The following is a 22,898-nucleotide window of genomic DNA, read 5'->3' as shown; positions in this document are numbered from 1 at the left end:
CCAAGCAAGCTAGCATGATTAGAACAAGGCAACTTATGGTTTTCATGCTTGTAGTAATCCCCATCTATCTATCTCTCTCTCTATATATATATATCTATCTCTATTGTTCTATCTATTGTTTCAAAATGAGGAAGAGCTTAAGGAGGGGTGATTTTATTTCTCTTCCTGGGATTTTTGTTTTTATTAAGGAGCTATTTGTAGTTGGGTTTGATGGTTTAAGGTTTGGTTGAGATTGTTCACTACTGTGTTTCTATACTTAGAAATCCTGGTTTCCATGTTTCATGGAGGGACCTCTAATAACTTTGTTGTCAACAAACTTTTGGTTGGTGATTCTTTAAAATCTTTCAAATTATCAAAACAAAGGGAAAAAGGCTTGTTGTATGACTCCAATAAGTATAAATTCCTATAGATTTTGTTTGGTCACTTGGTGAACTCACATCGTAGTTCCTTCGGTTGATTAATGGCATTTCGGGTTAGGTCTGTTTTTTTGAGTTTAGATAATAATATTGTCTTGATGGTTAAGAATTTTTCGTTTTGGATCAAAGATTCAAAGCCGTAGAGTTGATTATAAATCGTTAAAACCGACCGCACTGGTTAAACCAAAGCAAATTGGCTTGGTCAGCTGGTTTGTTTGATATCGGTTTATGGTTTGAAAAACCTAGTTTAACAGTGTTTTGTACTCAGTTTGGAACCAACCAAATTGTTTATATTTATTAGTTTATCTTTCATTTTGTGAATATGCATGTATACATATTGATAACCCTTCTTTATTAAGGGTTGGTCTATTCGCACACGGCTGTTGTCTTTTTGCACATCCAAAGCGTCTCGCTATGGCCAAAGCGGGGCGCTTTGGCCTTGGTCAACAGACAAGGACTGACAGAAGTCAGTCCTTGTCTGTTGACCAATCCAAAGCGCCCCGCTTTGGCCATAGCGAGGCGCTTTGGATGTTTTTTTTAAACAGATTGGTTGGGGTTGATGTGGGTTAGTTTGGTAGGGATTTTTGGTTGAATTAGTTTGGTAGGGATTTTTGGAGGAAAAATTTTTTATTTTAGTTTTATTACATATAATTAATAGTTGTTTTATAATTACGTCATTACGTCATTATTTTTATAGAATGTGTATAATATAAGTTCTTAACGTTGTTTATTTTGTTAAATTAAAACGAACACGTTCAATAAAATGTACAGAAAGCCATAAGAATTAAACGTAAACAATCCAGAACCAACGTGATGTAAATAGAAGATTAACTGCAATATATATATATATATATATATATATCAGTTTGTACATACAATACACAACAAAAAGGTACAACTAAGTACATAATACATAACAAAACACTAAACAAACAAAGTAATGTACTAATCCTTGTGCGGTTGGGACGGTGGGAGGGGAAGTGGAGGCAACGCAGCGAGCTCTCGTAGATCAACGAGCGTCTGGACGATCCAGTCAATGCGTGCGCCCTGACGTCTGAGGCGCCGGTCGAAGTCCCGAGCCACCTCACGCGCTGCCGGAGGCAGGTCAGCGTAAACGTGCTGCGGGTACTGTGGCGGCTCAGGAGCTGGCTGAACTGGTGGTACCGGGATCTCCTCGACCCGCTCCTCCTGCGCCGGATCCTCGAATATAGGCTGAGCCTGAACCTGAGCCTGAGCCTGAGCCTGAGCCTGAGGCTGATCGATGCCCAGAGCCTGTAGCTGAGCCTGCCGAGCGGCCCGCTGAACATCAGGAGGGGCTAACACTCCAGGCCTCACCTCAATAACAACCGGGATGACCTCCGGCAACACCTCCGGCTGCCAAATCAGCCCGTCAGCACCCCTGAACCTCAGACCGACATCAAAGGTACGGGTGAGCAACCTAGCACATCTCCTCCTCGCCCGTGAACCCTGCGGAAACTGCAGGTACGAACATGCCAGCTCTTCCTCGTCCCCCACCTCTCCCTCAGCCTCCATATGCTCAATCTCCTTATCGGATAAATCCATCCCTGCACGTTGATCAAATAATAATATTAATTAAACAAATAATATTAAACAAATAATAATATTAAACAAATATTAATAAACAAATAATATTAAACAATTAATAATAATTAAACAAATAATATTAAATAAATAATAATATTAAACAAATATTAATAAACAAATAATAATATTAAACAAATATTAATAAACAAATAATATTAAACAATTAATAATAATTAAACAAATAATAATAATTAAACAAATAATATTAAACAAATAATATTAAATAAACAAATAATAATATTAAATAAATAATAATATTAAACAAATAATATTAAATAAACAAATAATAATATTAAATAAATAATAATATTAAACAAATATTAATAAACAAATAATAATATTAAACAAATATTAATAAACAAATAATATTAAACAATTAATAATAATTAAACAAATAACAAATAACAAATAAAAAAAAATTAACATGAACCAAAGCGCCCCGCTTTGGCCTCGGCGCGGCGCTTTGGTTCTTCATTCTGAAGAACAGAACCCAACAGCGATCGATTAAGGCCACAATCAACAATCAACATGTGTTATACCGAAACGATTAAGGGTTTGAGATCGCACCTTTTAGCGGTTGAAAGCTCGAAAATCTCCGAATCCGGCTCGACTGTGTGAGATCGCACCTTTAGTGTGTGTTTTTGTGTTTGGGTGAAGTGGGGGAGAAGATGCCCCGCTTCAGTGTATAACGAGGGACCGAAGCGCCCCGCTATGGCCATAGCGCGGCGCTTTGGGTCCAAAACGCAGCGTTATGACCATAGCGGGGCGTTTTGGGCATTTTTTAAATTTTTTAAAATTGTTTTTAATTCACAAACGCGTCGATAAATAGTCTAAATTTTCCGTTTTTCCATTATACATCATTTTTTAATATATATGGACTATACTGCAAGTTCCGGATCAAATCGGTTACGTGTGATGTCTTATTCCGTTATCTCGTATCATTTAGGTTTGAAAGCACAAGTACTCCTGTGAGAAGTGTTATGTGTATCAGCCGCCTACCGTACATGAACATGACGTATTTTTTCATTAATTGTAGTATTATGATGTATATTGTCATTTCGGGTCGTACAAGTGCGTATTGAATCTGATTGGGCCGTGTCAGTGACATTCGGTTTTTAACGTGATGTAACGCGTATATTGAACAAACACAAACGTGATTATTATTAAACACATTTAAGATACATCGTGAACATATGGGGTTACATTAAGGGCAGGGGCACGATGTAAGCATTTCGTACGCGTTGATCTGATCCCTGTATAATGTATGCCAGGCTGCTGCGCGCTCTGTTCTGTTCGCTGTCCAGAGTAGGTTTGGGGGAGGCACTGGATAACAACCTCCAAGCTCTACATGTATGAAATGCCCATTGTCGACGAACACAACCGCAACTACCAGGTGAGGTTCCTCAGCTTCGTTTGGCCCGCCCAGCAGAGGGAAAATTGTATCGCTCCCACGAATGTCGAAGGTGTGAACAATCACACCGTATCGTTGGGCAATAAGAAACCCCGTCTCAGGCATCGACATGTAATTTTCGATACCTGCTCGTCCCACCCCCTTGAAATCGATCCGTGTAACCAGCGCATCATAATGTCCTATGTTTTCAGGATCGAAAACCTGCCTCCAAAGCGATTCGTTCATACGTAACTCCTTTAGAAGTTGTTCCCGGATCATCAAATATGAATTTTGTTTCACTCCTAACCCAACAGCCACCGATCGAAACCCACAATGACCATCTGGTTTCACGTCCTTTATTCTAACGATGTATGGATGGATCACTTTGGGAATCTGAGATGCGTAGTTGCGGATCGTTATATCTGTCTTAGGACTGAGCTTGATATTCGGGAAATTAGGGTGTAGGTTGAGCGGTTTGGTATTCTTTTCTCTTCTAGAATCTTCGGCTGATATGTACGAGCTGTGACGGGGAAGATCGTCTGAGGCCTCGACCCAAGTTTCTTCTGACGGAATGTAAGAGTTTTTTCTAGCGGTTTCAACCTTTCTTTCTTCCTGCGTTTTCAATGTTGGGCGACCACGAGTTTTCTTCAGAACAGCAGGAGGTTTTTTGTTATTGTTCCCTGGATTGAGGATTTGCTGAAACTTTTCAAAGAAGCTCCTTTTCACTTGAGGGGGTGTTGGATCGATCTGTTTTTTCAATTTTTCAAATTCCGCGTCTACATCGATATCCTCTATGTTATTCCTTGCAGTCTTGAAGTCAAGCTTCTTCCAAAACACGTCTATGTGTGTGATCCGGATTTGCTGACCTGTGGATGAAAACAAATTAGGTGGCAAAATCATAACGAGAAAGGTCAAAAATATTAATTACCTTTATTTTCCAACTTTTCCAAACGACAGGCACATGGCAAACCACAGCTGGTAAAAAGTTGGCAACCACATCTTGCACCGTAGGCTCTCAACCCGTCTTCCTTACGTTTTAGTTCCATACTCAAAAGCTCAATCGCATATATTGAAACCTTTCTGAGAATATATGCAAGCATGGGCTGATTCTTGTGGTGCGTCATCACTTTTCGGAGGCTTGTTTCAAAGCTACTTCTAATCTCGGCGTATTGTCTATCAACAACATGATCAACATACAGTACAAGTTTATCCAGTGTGTTGCGATGACTTGGAAAGTGACTTTTTAATGTTGCATGCATGCCCTCAACCCTGTTGGTCGTAGTTTGGTGAAAGTTGATAGTTTGGTTAATCCAACAAGATACAAATTTTTCACGGTACGGATCCAACCAGGATTTCTTCAAATAATCAAAAACCTCTAAAATTAAAAAACATAAATAGTCAGTTTTTGTTATTATATAAAATTTGAACATAATTATGTAAGAAATACTCACGTTCACGGTCAGCTTCTTTCAACTGTGCTTCAAGGTTTTCCAAGTTATACCTGTATATTTCCTCGGTCGTAGACTCGCACAATGTCCAAAATGTACGTACGAATTCTTTCCACTCCTTGTCAGAGAATTTCTTCTTGCTGTTCTTATTAATATTTTGTTGAATATGGAACCGACAAAGATACTTATGCGCTTTTGGAAAAACTTGTTCACACGCGTTCATTAGCGCAAAATCCCTGTCTGTTAAAATCACGCGCGGTTCCATACATCCTGCCAGCATAGACTTGATCCTCTGCAACACCCATAGGTAGTTCTCTGACTTCTCAGCGGAAATTACCGCACAAGCAGCCGTAAACGATTTGTTTGTCGACGTCATGCCTACGACCTGAACAAATGGCAGGTTGTACATGTTCGTTTTGTAGGTGGCGTCAATCATAGCACATGCAGGAAGGCACACCACATAGTGAATGATTTTTCGTGAACAAAGAAGACGTCTTCAACTTCGTTCGATATCTCATTCGTGCGCATGTAATAAGTGTAATTTTTTTCGATAAGAATGTTTTCAAGTTTTTGCATCGGAGACTTACCGACATTTTTTTCGGCGTTGATCTTCTGAACAACGTTGTGTATATCTTTCGGAATAAGCTTTCTAGCCGGATTGTTTTTTGTCAGCGTTCGCCAGATACTTTGGTTGGGAATATCTTGCTCTGCCAACTCCTTAACCAGTTTTTTGTCCTCCGAAGAAAGCCTTCTCGCATACGCGTGACCCTCGAAGTTTTCAATAGGAGTGTGGTTATGCTTCGCCTTCGTCACCTCGATCCTCCAAACACTGCCGGATGATTCCGAAAACCCGATCATCTCGAACGGGCAGCCTATTTTCTTGCTACCCGTTTTCCTCTGTGTAGCTATACTCTTATGCTCCCCACCAAAAGTACATTGAAACCAAATCTTGTAATTCTCTCCTCTTTTATTCGACCTCTTAGTCACAATGAGGTAACCATTGTCTTTTGCCGTGTCTTGTACCCAACGCACCAACTCTTTACGTGACGAAAAGGTCTGCGTTGTATCAAACGAAAATGTAACCGGGTAACAACCTTCCTCGTCAACAGACACATCCTCCGGCTCACCATCGTCACCGAGGTTCGAATAGACTTGATGTTTAAAGCTCTGTTCACAACCGTAACTCTGGTTTGGATAACACTCCTGCTGTACAAAGCTTTGCTCGCCACCGTAACCGAAATTCGAATAACCTTGTAAGCTCTGTTGACAACCGTAACTGTCGTTTGGATAACACTCCTGCTGTACAAAGCTATAGTCGCCACCGTAACCGAAATTCGAATAACCTTGTTGTGCGTAAGGGTCCTCCACAGGGGTATTCAAATCCAGCTGCACCGTGTTATCACGATAATGAATGCCAGATACAACCTCTGTCTCCCTCAAGTTGGACGACACCGGTTTCTCAAACGAGTCAGAAATAGCGGTCCCCTCGTAAGAATCAGGAACAACTGACTCGTCAGAATATTGACCGAAAAGATAATTACTTAACCACGACATCATTTTTTCAAAACATGTAACTAATAGAGCAAAGAAGATCGACAAAAAACAATCCGAATTATGAATGTCGAGTCTGTCCAGGGATTTAAAGGCAACATTTGGGGTCGAAGCGCCGCGCTATGGCCAAAGCGCGGCGCTTAGGGTTCACGGGGCGACTGAAACCTCGTATCACCTTTATGTCTCTGTGTCAGTCAGTCAGTCATTCGAAACCTCGTATCAACTTTTGTCGTCCTAAGCGCCCCGCTTTGGCCATAACGCGGCGCTTAGGAGTGTGAAAATTATTTTTGGCGTGTGTAATTAGCATGACCCCTTTATTAATTCTAGAAACTTAATAAAAGCCCAACTCCTTCAAAACAAAACTTGTACAAATTGTCAAACCAAATCGTTTTCAGTTTTCACTAGTCCGATTCAACCAACTAACATGACAAGTTTGGTTCTGACATTTTTAAAAGCGTATCAATAGGTTTTTGCAAAAAAAAAAAAAAAATATTAAAACGACCAAAACAAGACCTTTTTATTGAAATTTAAAAAATGACCAAAACAAGACCTATTTATTGAAATTTAGCTAATGGACGCTCTATATTATACATCTTCAAAGTCTCAAACCATTCTCACTACACATTATTTTGGGTGACTTAACGGTGGCTCAAATAGTCAAATCTGTTGAGTTAAGAAATTTAAATGGAGTTAAAATGTCACACGTGTCATATTAAAATATGTCCATGTGTAATGAAAATGATATGGTTAAGTAGTATATCAACTAACTTAACCGTAAAAGAACCTATTTACTTGCAAAATGTATAAAGTGGCTCTCATTATTCCTACATTCTTATATCTTATTTTCATACCATTTTTCACTCTATTTCTCTATATATATCTATGTACATATAAAAAGAGATAGACATGAGTGTGTGATATTAACTTAAACTTGATATATACATTTCGTTACACTAAACCTCTGTAATTTTGTCACATGTTTGGCCGTTTCTACTAGCTAAAAATTATAAATTATAAATTAGCAACAAAAATGTGCAATTCAAGTTGTACATTATGCTTTGGGATTTTTTCAAAAACAAAACTTGATTTTTTACTTTGGGGGGGGGGGGATAGTGCACGGTCCTCCCAACCGCCGGAGTGATCTCACTCCGGGAGCCGCTACCCGACCAAGCTAGCTCCGCGGTGACTTCCCCATGCCGAGTTCTTACCCTGGGCGACATATGACACTCCCAAGACTCGAACCCGGTACCTCTGAGAAGAGGTGGGTGTCGGTGGCCAACTGGGCTACCCCAGTTTTGAACCCAAAGGTTTTTACCTTTTACAATTTTAACCCTACATAATTTGTTTTTTAACTTTAACCCAAAACTTTTCATTATTTGCAATTTAACTTCACAACTTTTGTCACTTATACTTTTCATCTTTCGCAAATTTTCGTTTTACGTATAGTTCTAAATTTTTCGAGTTAATACGACGTAACGTACGACCGGTTCAACCTTTTTATGCTTTGTTTCAAATTTTGCAAGTTAACACGGCGCAACGTGCATGTATGGTTCAACGTTTTTACCACTATTTTTTCATGTTTGACAGGTTCGTCGCAACACTCAGATCCTAGGTCGAGTCAGTGTTAGTGGTCGATGACGGTTGTGTGGCATTAGTATTATTTGACACCGTTTTACGCCCCGCGGGGTGTGCTTTGAGGGGTTTTCAAAGAAAAAATGGTTATGCATATGGTTGTTGTAACCTTGGCTTTGGGGGTTTTCCAAAAAAATAGATTTTTTTTTTTATTTTTCAACCAAAAGTATTTCATAAATTACTTTTAACCCAAAACAATTTGTTTTTACTTTTAACCCCAAACTTTTTATCTTTTGCAATCTATCCTCACAACTTTTTTTACTTTCAACTTTGGCCCTTAATAGTTTTCATTTTCCGCAAATTTTTTGCTTTATGCTTGGTTCTAAATTTTGTGACTAAACACATCGCAACGTGCGTCTTTGATTTAACGTTTTTACGTTTCGTTCTAAATTTTGCGAGTTAACACGACGCAACATGCGTGTGTGGGTGAACGTTTTTACATCGTCTATTTTTTCCTGTTTGATAGGTTTAACATAACGTGCGGATCCTAGATCGACTTAGTTATAACTAAAGAATCCCCGCCGCATTGCGGCGGGACGCAATTCTAGTTTATGTTAAATTTGCTAATAGAAAACATAGTTGCGTGATAAGGTTGTGGAGTGTATTGACAAAAAGGCGATCTAAATGACTAGGTATATGTTGCGATCTGTGACAATCATTATAAAAAACACATGAACAAGAAACGCGATGGACTTGATGCAATTTTGGCTCATTGTAGGCTCTTTGCTGGTTTTTTATTTTTAAATTCTTGCGTAATTGTTTGTCTTTGGGAGTTTTTTAGGTCATGTTGATTTCAACAATGTTTTTCTATTTTCTCAAAGGGTGATGGTGATCAGTGGCGAAGCTTGAAATTTTTTTTTATAAAACCGGGGGGTCAAAAACGTATATACCTAAAAAGAAATATAAGAAACGTACATGCGTAACACTACTAAGCGAAAAGTTTGGAGGGTCGGGCGCCCCTCCAGGCCCCTTGAAAGCTACGCCCCTCATGGTGATTATGGAAACGGGATGAATGGCTTTTTGTTATTTAGTTGTGTGTAAATGAAGATGAAGATGAAAACGGAGATAAAGAAGAATAGAAGTTGATCCAGGGCTTGCCTAATAGGTATAAAAATCTAGGCAACAATTTAGGGCCTCCAAAAATTGAGGACTTAAAAAATGGGTTGGTGAAAAGGTGAAAGCAATTTTAGTGTTGAATAGAAAGATTAGATTTTTCGCTCTTTAATTTGCTTAGCCATTTGAGCATATACCTTTTTGGTGAAAAACACACATCCTTTCGTTTCCTTGATTCTGTTTGTATGTTTAATCATGATATATTGTTTGAGTAAACTCTCAAAATGGGCTCTGAGGTTTGGTAATTTTTGTCATTTTAATTCAAAATTCAAATTTTTTGAATATAGGTCCATATGGTTTCAATTTTGTTGTCATTTTCATCCAAAATCAAAATCTGGTCAGATTTTTCAGTTAACATCCAGTTTTTTTGTTTTTTTCCTCCCTTTTAATGAAGGGCAAAATGGTTAATTTTTTTAGTTTGTTATAATAAAATATTAAAAGACCATTTTTTTTATTTTGATAGATTTTTTTTAGAATTTTTTGATTTTTTTTAGAATTTTTTGGATTTTTTTAGATGTTTTTAGAATTTTTATGATTTTTTTATTTTTTTAGATTTTTCTTCATGTTCTATAATTTTTTTGAATTTTTATAATTTTTTTCATGTTTTAGATTTTTTTTTTTGATTTTTTAGATTTTTAAGAATTTTTTTGATTTTTTAGAATTTTTTTGATTTTTAAGAATTTTTTGGATTTTTTTGAGTTTTTATGATTTTTTTTGATTTTTTATAATGTTTTTTATTTTTTAGAATTTTTTTGACTTTTTAGACTTTTTTGAATTTTTTACAAATTTTTTTATTTGTTTTATTTCTTAGAATATTTTTGGATGTTTTAGAATTTTTATGATTTTTTTATTTTTTTAAATTTTTTTATTTTTTAGGTTTTTTTTAGAATTTTTTTTAGAAATTTTATATTTTTATTAATTTTTTTGTCTTTTTTATTTTATGTTTTTTTAATTATTTTTCATCTCATCTTTACCCAAACTTATATTAACCTAAACTCATCCTAACCCAAACCGATCTTGACCTATTACCCATCCAGCCTTTTTATTTTAAATAACCATCCTGACCCATACTCATCCTAACTCAAACCCATCTTGACCCATTACCCAAACTCATCCAGCTTGCCCACTTTGCCACCACTAATATTTATTAATCAACTAAGCTTTGGGTAGAGATAATTAGAAATATATATATATATATATATATATATATATATATATATATATATATATAAACTATGAGTGATACAATACAATACAATACAAAATAACAATAAAATAAAAAACTATAAAACTTATTTATATACTATTAATTTAAAACATTGTTGTGCTTTAGTTGTTGTATAGTGTGTTTTATATGTTGTTTCTATATTTGAAGCATTTATTTTCTTATTTTTTTTATTATTTTTTTTGGACAATATAGGCTATGGATGGCTTCATCCCCACCTAAAAAAACTCTAATAATAAATTATAAATTATTTATTTATATACTATTATTTTGCAACAAGTTTGTGTATATATGAGTTGTACATGTGCTTTAGTGGTTTTTTTTTTTGTTCTAAATGAAGTTGTTCAAAATTTATTTATATACTCTTAATTTGTAACATTATTAGGCATTAAAACTTGTATTTTTAGCTTATAAAGTGGGACATTGCTTTATGATAAAACCATGTACTGTAGTATTTATTTATATACTATTAATTGGTAACATTGTTAGGTAGGGATGAGTACGGTACCCGTTCGGTACCGGTACTGAAAAACAAGAAAAGTGGGTACCTGTACCGAATACACCGGCCGTAACATGGAGCTCATGTATAATGTTTAGGGGTTGTTTGGTAACTTTTGAATGGTTAAGTGCTGAACTAATAAGAGTTCTGAACTATTAAATGCTTAAGCAGTATGAGGTCTGAACTATTAAGAGACAGTATAATGCTTAACCGTTCAGAGACAAATGCCTGACCAATTCAGATTAGAGGTCTTAACCATTGAGACTTAGTATAATAATTAATCATTCAGATCCAAATGTCTGAACCATTCAGACATTTACTCACGAAACAAACAGTATGAATCATTAAGTGTTAAATCAGTAAGAGGTTTGTCTGAACCATTCAGACCCTCATTAAGAGGTAAACAAATAACCCCTTAATTACCAACTAACCCATACCGGCTGAATTTGTAAGCCCCGACCGCAACGCGGCGGGGTCTTACATCTAGTTATCTTAAAATAACAAACATAGTGACAGAAAACACTCCATACTTATAAAACAAATGACCAAGTCTACCTAAGAGTGATCTATAATATACCGATTAAGATATGGAACTCTTATCTCTTTCTTCTTCTCTACTCTTGAAAATTTAGTGGCCTTGAAGCTTGAAAATATATTCTAGTTCCTGATTTAGTGGTCTTGAAGTTTGTTGTTTAAGGATCTAGAATGTTTATTTTATCATTAGATCTGTCAAAACCCTAAAAGATGCGTTTACACAATATAATTCAAACAAGCTCACAACTTTCACTTGAATGTTCCAACTTTTTTTCAAAAGAAATAATCTTTTCAACTGACCTAAAGCTCAAACCCTTTTCTATTACGCCCAAACCATGTTCATATAACCTCTTGAGTATGCATGGCATCATCCTTCTACACATATTTCACGACTAGCTTATCTAGCTTCGCAGTTACTTGTCATTACCCTTGGCTAATAATACTTTGGATTACTTATCATATATATGTATGCATAGTTGCATACTAAACTCCATTCAATATGTTGGTACTTCATTTGGTACTTAACACGCCACACATTCACATATATGGTTAAATATGGCTCTTTTCACCAATAACTTATGGAAGCAACTTGAGTACTTTAAATATACTTTCAAGTCTTTTTCTCCATTTCAAAACAGTATTCCAGCTTTCTAAACACTAGTATTAGAGTTTATAACAATAATACAATAACTTATGGAAGCAACTTGAGTACTTTAAATATACTTTCAAGTCTTTTTATTTTTAATTTGAGTATCATATTGCTATATAAAATATGACAGCTAAAAAACCCACAAAATGTGTTATATTTTTATGTTGTATAACATTTTTGTGCTATATTTTTATGCTAAATTTTTTGTGCTAAATTTTTTGTGTTAAATTTGTTTTTCTAAATTTTTTGTGCTAGATTTTTTGAGCTGAATTTTTTTGTGCTATATTTTTTGTACTGGATTTTTTGTGCTATATTTTTTGTACTGGGTTTCTTGTGCTAGATTTTTTGTACTACATTTTTTTTGTATTTTTTAGAAAACAAAAGGTGTGTCACATGTCATTTTCACACTACTACTTATAAGGACAAAAATGTTTTAGTACCAAAATGCTCTTCCTTCCTACTTATAAGGAGTGTCACATGTCATTATTACAATCCTCCTTAGGCTACTTATGTAACACCTGCGTCCCTATACTTTTAGCTATTGTCAATTTTAGTCCCTAAACTATATGATACTTGATATTTTTGATACTTGTGATGCTTAAATCTAGATTCTTGATTCTTAATACTCTGATGTTTGATTCTTGATTCTAGAAACTTAATTCTTGATATTTAACACTATGAGACTTGATTCTTGATACTTGACTCTTGAGGCTTGATTCTTGATACTTGATTCTTGAGGCTTGATTCTTGATACTTGGAAACTAGATTCTTGATTTTTGATACTTGATACTTTGGTGCTTGACTCTTGAGACTCGTGAAACCTGAGACTTGGTTGAACGAGAGACTGGAGACTTGTCACTGGCGGAAACTATGAAACTTGGAAACTTTGGGTGTTAATAATGTAATCTAGTTATTTGATACTATTACCCAATAATACGCAACACAACGCTTAATCTAACTCGCAAAACGAAACAAAGACGGGAACGCGGAAAGGATGGGATTGACCGAATGGCAATCCGATCGGATGACCATCCGATCGGAGGGCCATTCGATCGAAGTGCCATCCGATCCATGTGACACACCGCCTTAACTCCTCCTTGCACTATAAATAGGAGCTGTCACATCATTTCTCACTGATGTGACAGCCTCCTCCGATCCAGACGCACGCACTCACGCTTTTGAGCCCTTTTCTTCCATTTCTCGGCAATTTTGGTACGTTTCACACTAGATTCTTGTACATCTTTGATCTACACACTATTCTCTACGAGATTCTCCTTTGAAATCTCACTTTTCACCGTGAAGTCTCTAAAATTTGAGCCTTTGAGGATGACATCATCATGGCGGTTTGTACAAACTTTTGTGTGATGTCATTCTAGTCAAGATCTAGCTCAGATCTAAGGAATTTCGTGTGTTTCTACACTGAATCTTTACTAAATCTGGACTTTCAGCTAAAACTTATGTTTTTCTTCATCATTGTTCTTAAACTTGTACTTAAAACGGTGGAATCCGGACCCAAACAGATTGTAGACTTGATGATTAGTCTGGAGTCGGCTTGGAAAATGGATTGTTGCCGGAGAAGATGACCGAAGTATAGATTCCGACGTGAACACTATCAAGAACAGACACCTGATCGGACGAGGTGGTTCCCATCCGATCAGACCGGCTAAACATTGATGTGTTTACCATTGTCTCAAGACGTACCGTGTCGTCACCGTTAAACCAGAAACTTAAAAACTTTACAAATTGCAAAATGGAACAAGTCATGACGATCGAATGGCAATCCAATCGGACTGCCGTCCGATCGAACGGCCATTCGATCGAAGTGACATGTGCCTTGTAACCTTTCAACACTTAGAATCTTTTGAATCAGAAACTTGAAACTTTGGAAACCTCGTTATTCTGTCCGACACTTATCTATTGTAATCTAATCACTTTACGCAATCTCGTTATTCTGTCCGACACTTATCTATTGTAATCTAATCAGGCTAATTCTAAAGAGCTCCCTTTGATCCAATAACAGTTAAGCTGTTAAGCAATCACTGTGAGTATACTCGATCCCTTTTTGTTTTAAACTTTGGGATGCAACATGTATTCTATCAAACTATGAAACTTGATACTTTTGAATCTAAACTCTATCCTATGTGTATGTGAAACTTGTGATTCTTGATTCTTTGTGCTATGTGAACGTTTAATCCAGAGTGTGTAGTTCCGCCTTAATAATAGTAGCGCTATAGGAAGATACACCTCCCCATTACTCTCGGGGGTATTGTTAGGAGGATTCTAGTTTTCCTTGAGTCTTGGAAAAACACCAAAGCATCGGGACACTTGGGCTATCACTTGGACTGCGAACACTAGCATGGCTGAAACTATTTTGTTATCACTTACATGATGAATATGAGTCTTTTAAATCTACTATGCTATATAACTCAAACTTGTATACTCGCCGGTATATTTTTGTACTGACTCTATTTTAATACATGTTGCAGGCTGATAGGATGCTGAATCATGGAAATCAAGCTAGGACCGATTCTTAGAAACCCACCTAGTCTAATCTAGAATGCGAACAATGAATTATGGTTGTATTTGATACTTTTGGATTGGTGATGTCGTTTTAGTGGATCCTTCCCCTTAATTAATCTATATTGAAACTTACGTTGTTATGAAATCTCATGAGCAATCTGAACACTTAGTGTCGCACCCCGATGTTTCCGCCATCGGTTGGGTGTGACAACTTAGGCACTTTTTAGTGGATCCTTCCCCTAAAGATAAGAGTGGTTTTATAAGTACTTATATAAGGCTATAAGGTGTGGTCATGACCCTTATGGTCACCATGACCCTCCACATCAGCGTCATGTCACGCACTTCTAATCCATCATCCAAAACTACTACTATAAGGGTGTGGTCATGACTCAAGCCAATATTCTCTTATTTTAATTTATTTTTGTGAAAAGGAAAAGGAAATATTGAAAAAAGGAGAGGAGACCCATGGTTGGCTTGGTTTAATCCATGCGAACCATGGCGGATGAGGAAAGGGGGTGGTGTAGTAATCCATTAATGGTCCTATGTGTCGAGTGATGATCCAACCCATGCCCCCACACCCTTCAGCCTAAATAATTTGTAATAATGCTTTGCAGTAATAAAAATAACCTTTTTAAAGGAGCTTATCGTAATTAATCACTAATTTACATATAAAAGCTAGTTTTGGTCCGTTTGCCTCCGTTTATTTTTGTCAATTACGCTCATTTATGTTATTTCAAGAGTAAACTGCCATTTTAGTTCTTGAGGTTTGATCAAAATTGTCACTTTAGTCCAAATAGTTTTTTTTCTTGCCATTTTAGTTCAAATAGTTTTGTTTTCTGTTATTTTAGTCCCTGACTTTTGCCATTTTTTTCCATTTTCATCGACCACCACCACCACCTCCCACCCTATCACAACCTTCTATCATCGCTACCACCTGCCTGCACCGTCACCACCCACCCACCCCACCACCATCACCACCCACCATTTCCACCAACACCGGCCACTTTTCCGCCACCCACGTCATCAACCAACACCACCGCCATCATGGTAAAACCAACAACCACCGCCATCATCTTCACTGTAAACCGGCACAACACCATCCCCATACCATCGCACCTGCAAAAAAAAATTGTGGTTTGACCAAAATTCACCTAAGTTAGCTAAATTTTTTGAATGGAGTTAGTTGGTTGGATGAAAAATAGCAAAATATGACAAAAGTCAGAGACTAAAATAGCAGAAAATAAAACTATTTAGACTAAAATAACAAGAAAAAAACTATTTGGACTAAAGTGACAATTTTGATCAAACCTCGGGAACTAAAATGGCAATTTAGTCTTATTTCAATTATTTATGGTATTTGAATTATGTTCATTTGTCGATTTCCATCTTTATATGCATAAATTGTAAAGGTAAGAATATAATAATAATAATAATAATATAATTTAAAAAAAAAAACGAACCATTATTCATGAAAGGAGGCCCAGTTATAAAAAGCCTTGGATACCATAACCCATGGGACCAGAATAAATGAATGAATTAATCAACTTTCGTGGACATCTCATCCACCAAAACTAGGCAAGTCTGTGACATACCATTTTCATTTTCTTGAATCACAAGTTTCAAAGTTAGTTAAGATATAACAAATTGTTCTTCAAGCATTAATAATTGCATCTAATATTTACTTTTTAGGTTTTTATTACACATGATTATATAATTATTAAATATCATAGAAATGGTATACATATATACTAAGCATAGGATCATAATAACCATATAGTAAATGACTTAAATCGATTCATCAATTATTCAATTCTTTTTGTTTAAGACAAGCACACTATTTGCACTATTTGATTAATAAGAACAGCAGTTTACATAATTTGGTAGAATTTCTAATTAAAATTGATTCAATTGAGAGAGGTGTTGAGATATGTAACTTAAAAGTAATATTATGTAAATTATTAAAATAATAGAAATGAAACACTAAGTCATAGAAAAAACATATCTCAAGCTTATATATTTATCTTCTATGGGTTAAACTAAAAATCTTTATGGGTTACAATAACACTAAATTACTAACCATATATTTGCTAATAAAAATTACATGCAACATTTTGTTTTTCTATAAAACTTTAAACTATGATTCAAATCATATATTTAAAATTAGTTTTTTGACTCGGAAGTATTATTATATTTAGAAAAATAATTACAAGGTGGAATTTAACTGCCTTAAATTCAATCGAAATCATTTAATAATTTAAAACACATTTTTATTTTATTTTTCACTTATCTTGATTTCCTTACTAATTTTAAGAGTAAATGGCTAAAATCGTCCCTAAGGTTTGCGCATGTTTACCAGTTTCATCTAAAACAACTTTTTTTTTTGTCATATTGCTCTTCACTTTTGGGACTTTTTGTCATTTTCATCCAAATGTCTAACTTTTTTTTTTCCAAGATCGTCCTTGAGATTTGAGATTTTTTTGTCTTTTTCATCTAATTTCATCCAAATGTCTGATAGAAAAAATTAGGCAAATTAGATGTTTAGATGAAAATGGCAAAAAATCCCAAAAGTAGAAGACAATATGGTATAAAAAAGTTACTTTAGATGAAACAAACAAAGGTCCGAAACTATTTTGACAATTTACACTAATTTTACCTTGTAAATTGAGACTTCTATGTTCAACAAAGTCCATATGACCGACCATATATGATAAAAGTTATTGTGTCATCAGTCATGCACTTCACTCACATACATCTTTTGACCAACAGCCCTTTTAAGTTTAGAATATGCAAAGGAACAACCTTTCACTTTTGCAAAGTTACAACTTCAATCCCTCAACTTTGGTACAACAACCATGTTCAGAGCCCCATTCAACTTTATGAGTAACAAAGTAACAAACCACTCCAAAAAAAACAACAAAAAGCTAAAAAGAACATCTCAAAACCCATACTTAAAAAGAAACCTTACCAGTTACCACATCCCCTCCATTCACTTAGAATTAAGAGAGTACTTTTCAAATTCACCCCACAAAATAAAACCAAAACTTCCTACCACATTAAAGGTCACATGTACCACCTAACCCCTACAACTTAAACCAACAAAAATAAAAAAGAAAATTATATATAACATAAGGGTAGATTTCAGATTAAGGTTAATACTTAATACTTAACAAAAGCAAGGGGGTGTTAAGGGCAATTTGGGTTTTTACCAGGGCCTCCATAGTAAAAGTAGTGACCCCAATCACTATTGCTCCCAGTTTGAACATCATAACAGTTGGATTGCTCTGTGAAAGTGCCTATTTCTTTAGGAGCCTTGAGGTTATTTTCTTTGTCAACAACTTGAATGTTTCTGAAATAGCTAGCTTTTCCGAACCCTTCTTCCGGAAACCGCCCGCTGCCCATTTGTGTTGTCGTGTGCTGCCCGTCGGGCTCTGAGTTAACGACCTCGCCTCCCCACTCGATCATCGACGCACTGTCGGCTAAATATGAAAACAAGAAGGATGGCCAGTAGCCCAACACGTAACCGTTCCCGAATTGCATCCACCAGTTTCCCTCCTTTTGATCCTGAGAAAATATCAAAAAATTAGATTTATTGTAGTTAGGGCTGCAAACAAACCGAAGTGTTCGTGTTCGTTTGTTAAGGAAATATATATGTGTTCATGAACTGTTCATGAACACTTACCGAACGGGATTTTATGTTCGCTAAGGAAATGAACGTGTCCGTGTTCGTTTGTTAATTTTAGGTAGCGTATGCAAACAAACGTTCATGAACACAAATGAAAATAAAGAAACACAAATAAGCGTTCATGAACATAATATATAATACAATGATACTTATTAAATATTTTATTTGTCGGAATTCTGAAGTATTTAAATAAAATACAACAACAACAACCATACCCGTAAAATATAAACGAACACATTACCGAACGTTCGTTCACGTGCCCTCTATTCATGTTCATTCATTTATTAAACAAACACAAACAAACTTCCTGCCAAACTGTTCACAAACTGTTAGCTGAACGTTTGATTCGTTTGCGGCCCTTATTATAGTTGCAATTATATGGTCTTTTTAGTTATAAAGCACTAACTATTTATATAATGTAAAAGAAAAAAAATGTTTGCGGATCAACCCTAACTGACCCGTTTTGACCCATTACCCAACCCGCCTTTTTGCCACGTGTAGTTCCAATATATGATTTTTTCTCCATTTTTTAATACTTGTGTTCCAGGCAGCAGATTCAATTAATCACAAACACACCACTAATTATGTCAGTAGTGGGGAAACCAAAGAAGATGCCAAAGATTCTCAGCATTTGTACCAAGATAATAATAACTTTTCTTTTTTTAAATCAAAGAACAAAGAAACCCAACAAAGGTGCCACTTTTTTCAAGTAGAATGAATATAAAAAAATGAATAAAATAAAGAATTAAAGATAAGTGAGCCATTTCTGAGTAAGTGCTAATAAATTAATTTTAGTGGCCCAGAGAGACCAAAGTCAGTGGGTTGAATTTGGAAGTTACCTTCCAGACAAGGATACTGATATCATATTGTGAATTCCTATATGCAGAAACAGGGGAGATGCTTGCTCCCATTGCTATGTTGTTGTTGATTTGAATGAAACCTGAGCATAGTAGATTGTAGCAACCCGTCGCTTGATACGCGTCGCTCTGTTAAAACAAACGAATAAAGAACACCTTCCCATCAGGGGTAAGCAGAAAACCGAAATAAACGATTTACCGAATCGAATAACCTAAAAAGTCATTTTTTTGCCGAACCGAATAACCTAAAAAGTCATTTTTTTAAATGTTTGTTATATATTGATTTAGGAATTATAAGCTTAATGCTTGAATAAGTATTTTATATTTATAATTAAAATGTTACTATGTTTATTTATCTTTGAAATGATATATCCATTGCTTACAAGAAATAACAAAATTTAACATAAAAACTAAATGATTTTCAAAGTATTATAAAAGAAAATGTGTTAGTAAAAATATTAAAGAAACATGAAAATAGATTATAAGTTAGGTTTATGTGAACGATTTCAATTAAAAAGGTTAAACATAATAATTTATATGTGAACATATACAAGAAAGATTATTAAATCTTGAATTATATTTTTTATTTTTTGAATCTTATGTAATTTTGTTCCAAAAACCGATAAACCTAACCGAACCGTTGCTAAAACCGAAACCAAACGGTTTTTAATAACCAAAAACCGAACATTTCAATTATGGTTACGAGTTCGGTTTTACTATAAAACCGAACCGAATTGAACCATGCACACCCCAAGTTCCCATTGAAACTCGTTACTTACAGTCCAGTAAGTGAACAATCTTGTGTTGTTATCACCGTAAAGATCCGGGCTGACCTGAAAACCATCAACATTTTGAACATCAGAATTAGTAATTGTAGCCACTAGCGGTTCAAAAACCGCACAACCGACACACAAATAGCTCGATCATCAAAAGAGAAACAACATTTTCTTAACAAGTTGTGTCATGTGTGTGTGAGAGAAGCGAGTACCTGCCAACCGGCCTCAATGCTGTTAAGATCTTCACCAAAAGAACCACCCAAAATCCAAATCTGAGACAAGCTAAACTCGTTCGGTTGTTGAATCTTTGGTTCCCAAACATTCATTGTTGCTTTTGCTCCATAGAATTTTTCTCCTTCAACATAAGCTATTGCATGCTACATACATATTACAATAATAATAGAATTACACCTTCAATAAACACAAAGAATAGCAAATTCCTCTATTCCATAATCATTTTAGCTCAAAACAGTTACCTAAATATGATGCATTCATTAAAGCTAAAAAAAACATACTCATTATTATGATTTATTGCCAATCTAACTAACCATGTGGTAATTACTAAACTAAAATATTGCATTCAAACACAAAAAAAAAAAAAAAAAAAAAAAAAAAGACATACTCATTGAATAATTAGTACAAATAAAACATGGGTATTTTTTATTTTGCTATAAACATGCTAAATTCTTTGTTTTTAACTTCTTTTTATTATATTAACATTTTTTACCAATTTTTTTAAGAATTTTGGTGTAGCTCACCTGATGACCACTTTCATTAACAAGATCTGGATCTGCAGATTTAGGGATGATTCTAGGATCAACAATGCTTGTATGTTTCTTCTTTCCATATCTTTTAACAGAACTTGCTCTCAAAACATCATCTTCTTTTGTTCTTCTGATAGGTATTGTGTCTTCAGGGCACATGCCATTCACGTGCCACAGCTGCTTGATTGAGTTTTCTCTTTCATTGGACTCTGTTTTCACTTTGTTGTCATCATAAAGCCCTTCTGGATGATAATTAGGCCTCATCTATCCACACCCACAAAAAAAAAATATTAAAAATGCAAAAAAAAAAAAAAAGTTTTAATCATTTTATAAAAATCTTGAATGCACAACAAAAATAAAACCTGAATTTTGTGATCTTTGAGAAATGGGTGATCAAAAGCTGGTTGCTGAGTGATGTGCACACAATCAATGAAATCCCCATCTGGACTCTATAAATATCACACAAATAATAACAAAAAAAAAATAATTTAACAAAAAAAAATCATAAAATCACCAAGAAAAAAGTAAAACTAAAATAAAAAATTTCAAGAAACCTGAATGGTCTTGACAGGTTTTTTATTGAGGCGTTTTAGATGCTTATGAACTTTAAGTTTTTGAGTAGAAGGCTGTCTAGCGGCGCAAGATAGCAAGCACACACCCAAAACAACGAACAAGAACCCCAACCTCAACCGGTTTCTGCTAAAATACGCAGCTGCCATTGACAAAACCTTGTAAAAACCAAAACCCAGAAGAAAGATGAAAGCTTTTTTCAACTACAACCTCCCAATGACACTCACATCCACCATGACCTGTTGTTACTGCTTATCCTACGCACCCCTGGTTCAAGATTCCACCTCTCTCTCTAAACACACACACACACACACAGAAAGAAAGATTCTCTCTCTAGATTGAATTTTGGATTTATAAACACGAGGGGTAAAAGGAGAAGAAGGTGAAAAGCAAAGGAGTGTGTGAAGGGGTACGGCCGGAGAAGGTGCATTTATCTCTTCTGTGCCCACCTATTGGTTTTCTTTGTCGTTTGTTATTTTGGTTTTTCCCATTTTACCCCTACACTGTTTCAAACTCTTGTTTTTACTTTTGGGTTTTGACAATACTGCCCTTGGTTATCTTTTTCTAATAAAGAGGGTAGGATTTGTTCAAAAGGTATGAAAAGGAAGGAATGTGAATCATTACAAAGTGGATAATTAGCTAAGATTGGGGTGATGATTTGATGTTAATTTGGATTGTAGGGATGCTAGAAGGGTGATATAGTAAAAGAAAACACTCTAAACTTTAATTAGGTGTAGTCTAGTTATATGTTATGTTAATTTTTTAGTTTTCTTAAATCCTTAATGGGTAAAATAGTGAGCGAGAAGTCATTTACACGGTGTGTCTAATCTGTATGACGATATGTTGGCTTTGTTTGTCTTCGTTGCCAGACTGTTGCAAAATGATATTTATGAAGAAGACATTTGTGTGTGCGTCCGAATATTATATATTTTAAGTTACGTTTTAGGTTGAAGTCGTAATTCATTTGTCCTACTCATGGATTCAATAAAATGACACATGAGAGCCAAAACACATGCAGAGAGAGTCGGACCACCGCCTGTCCTTTTAGTTGGGACTTTCAAGCCAGCCTTATTTTGGCAAACCCCTTTCTGCATCAAAGACTTTATTTCACACATGTGATCAAACGAAGCCTTTTCAATTGTACATACGTGTTAACACTAATATAAATCAAGTGGGCTTTTCAACTTGATTTAGAATGTATATGAGACATATAGTATGCCAACCACAAGACACCTTTAATTACGAGGGAAACAGGGGTTGAATGCGAAACTTAGACAAGCATTGTTTTCAAATTGTGATTATCCATAAAGATTAATACATATAGTTACTTAGTTCATATAATAGAATAAGCAAACAATTGAAATGACAAATAACAAATAACACATCATGCTTTACTACTTTACTCTCATCTATCCAATCAAATATATGTTATCTAATCAAATATATGTTAGGTATGTTCATTCTAAGTATAAATGTAAAAAAGTGTTTATTATCTTAGATCTTCTTAAGCTTCAAGTCATATAGCTTTTTTTCCTATTTAACTCTTTTAGTCGTTGCATGTGAGGGGATTGACCTCTTGTGTGGTTAAGTCTACAAGATCAAAACTTTAAGCATACGAGTCAATTTACTTTCAGGCATGTAGATCTTGTAGCTTGTGTCTCAAAGTT

The 22,898-nt window shown here is 35.2% G+C and overlaps 1 protein-coding gene across 1 annotated transcript; it reads right to left on the bottom strand.

Annotated features, from left to right (window-relative positions):
- Window positions 1-17,388: 17,388 nt before the first annotated feature.
- Window positions 17,389-21,674, bottom strand: LOC110908686. The gene is made up of 7 exons (XM_022153651.2): window positions 21,216-21,674; window positions 21,024-21,110; window positions 20,656-20,925; window positions 20,110-20,274; window positions 19,901-19,954; window positions 19,104-19,250; window positions 17,389-18,143 (listed from the first exon to the last, which is right to left on the bottom strand). The coding sequence occupies exons 1-7, from the start codon at window positions 21,378-21,380 to the stop codon at window positions 17,766-17,768; spliced, it is 1,266 nt and encodes a 421-aa protein (XP_022009343.1). The 5' UTR covers window positions 21,381-21,674; the 3' UTR covers window positions 17,389-17,765.
- Between the last annotated feature and the right edge of the window lie 1,224 nt (window positions 21,675-22,898).

Source organism: Helianthus annuus, chromosome 14 (genome assembly GCF_002127325.2).
Source record: "Helianthus annuus cultivar XRQ/B chromosome 14, HanXRQr2.0-SUNRISE, whole genome shotgun sequence".
In the NCBI taxonomy this organism is placed as follows: Eukaryota; Viridiplantae; Streptophyta; class Magnoliopsida; order Asterales; family Asteraceae; genus Helianthus; species Helianthus annuus.
Note: the sequence above shows the minus strand (reverse complement) of the source record. Positions and strands in the feature narration are given on the sequence as shown.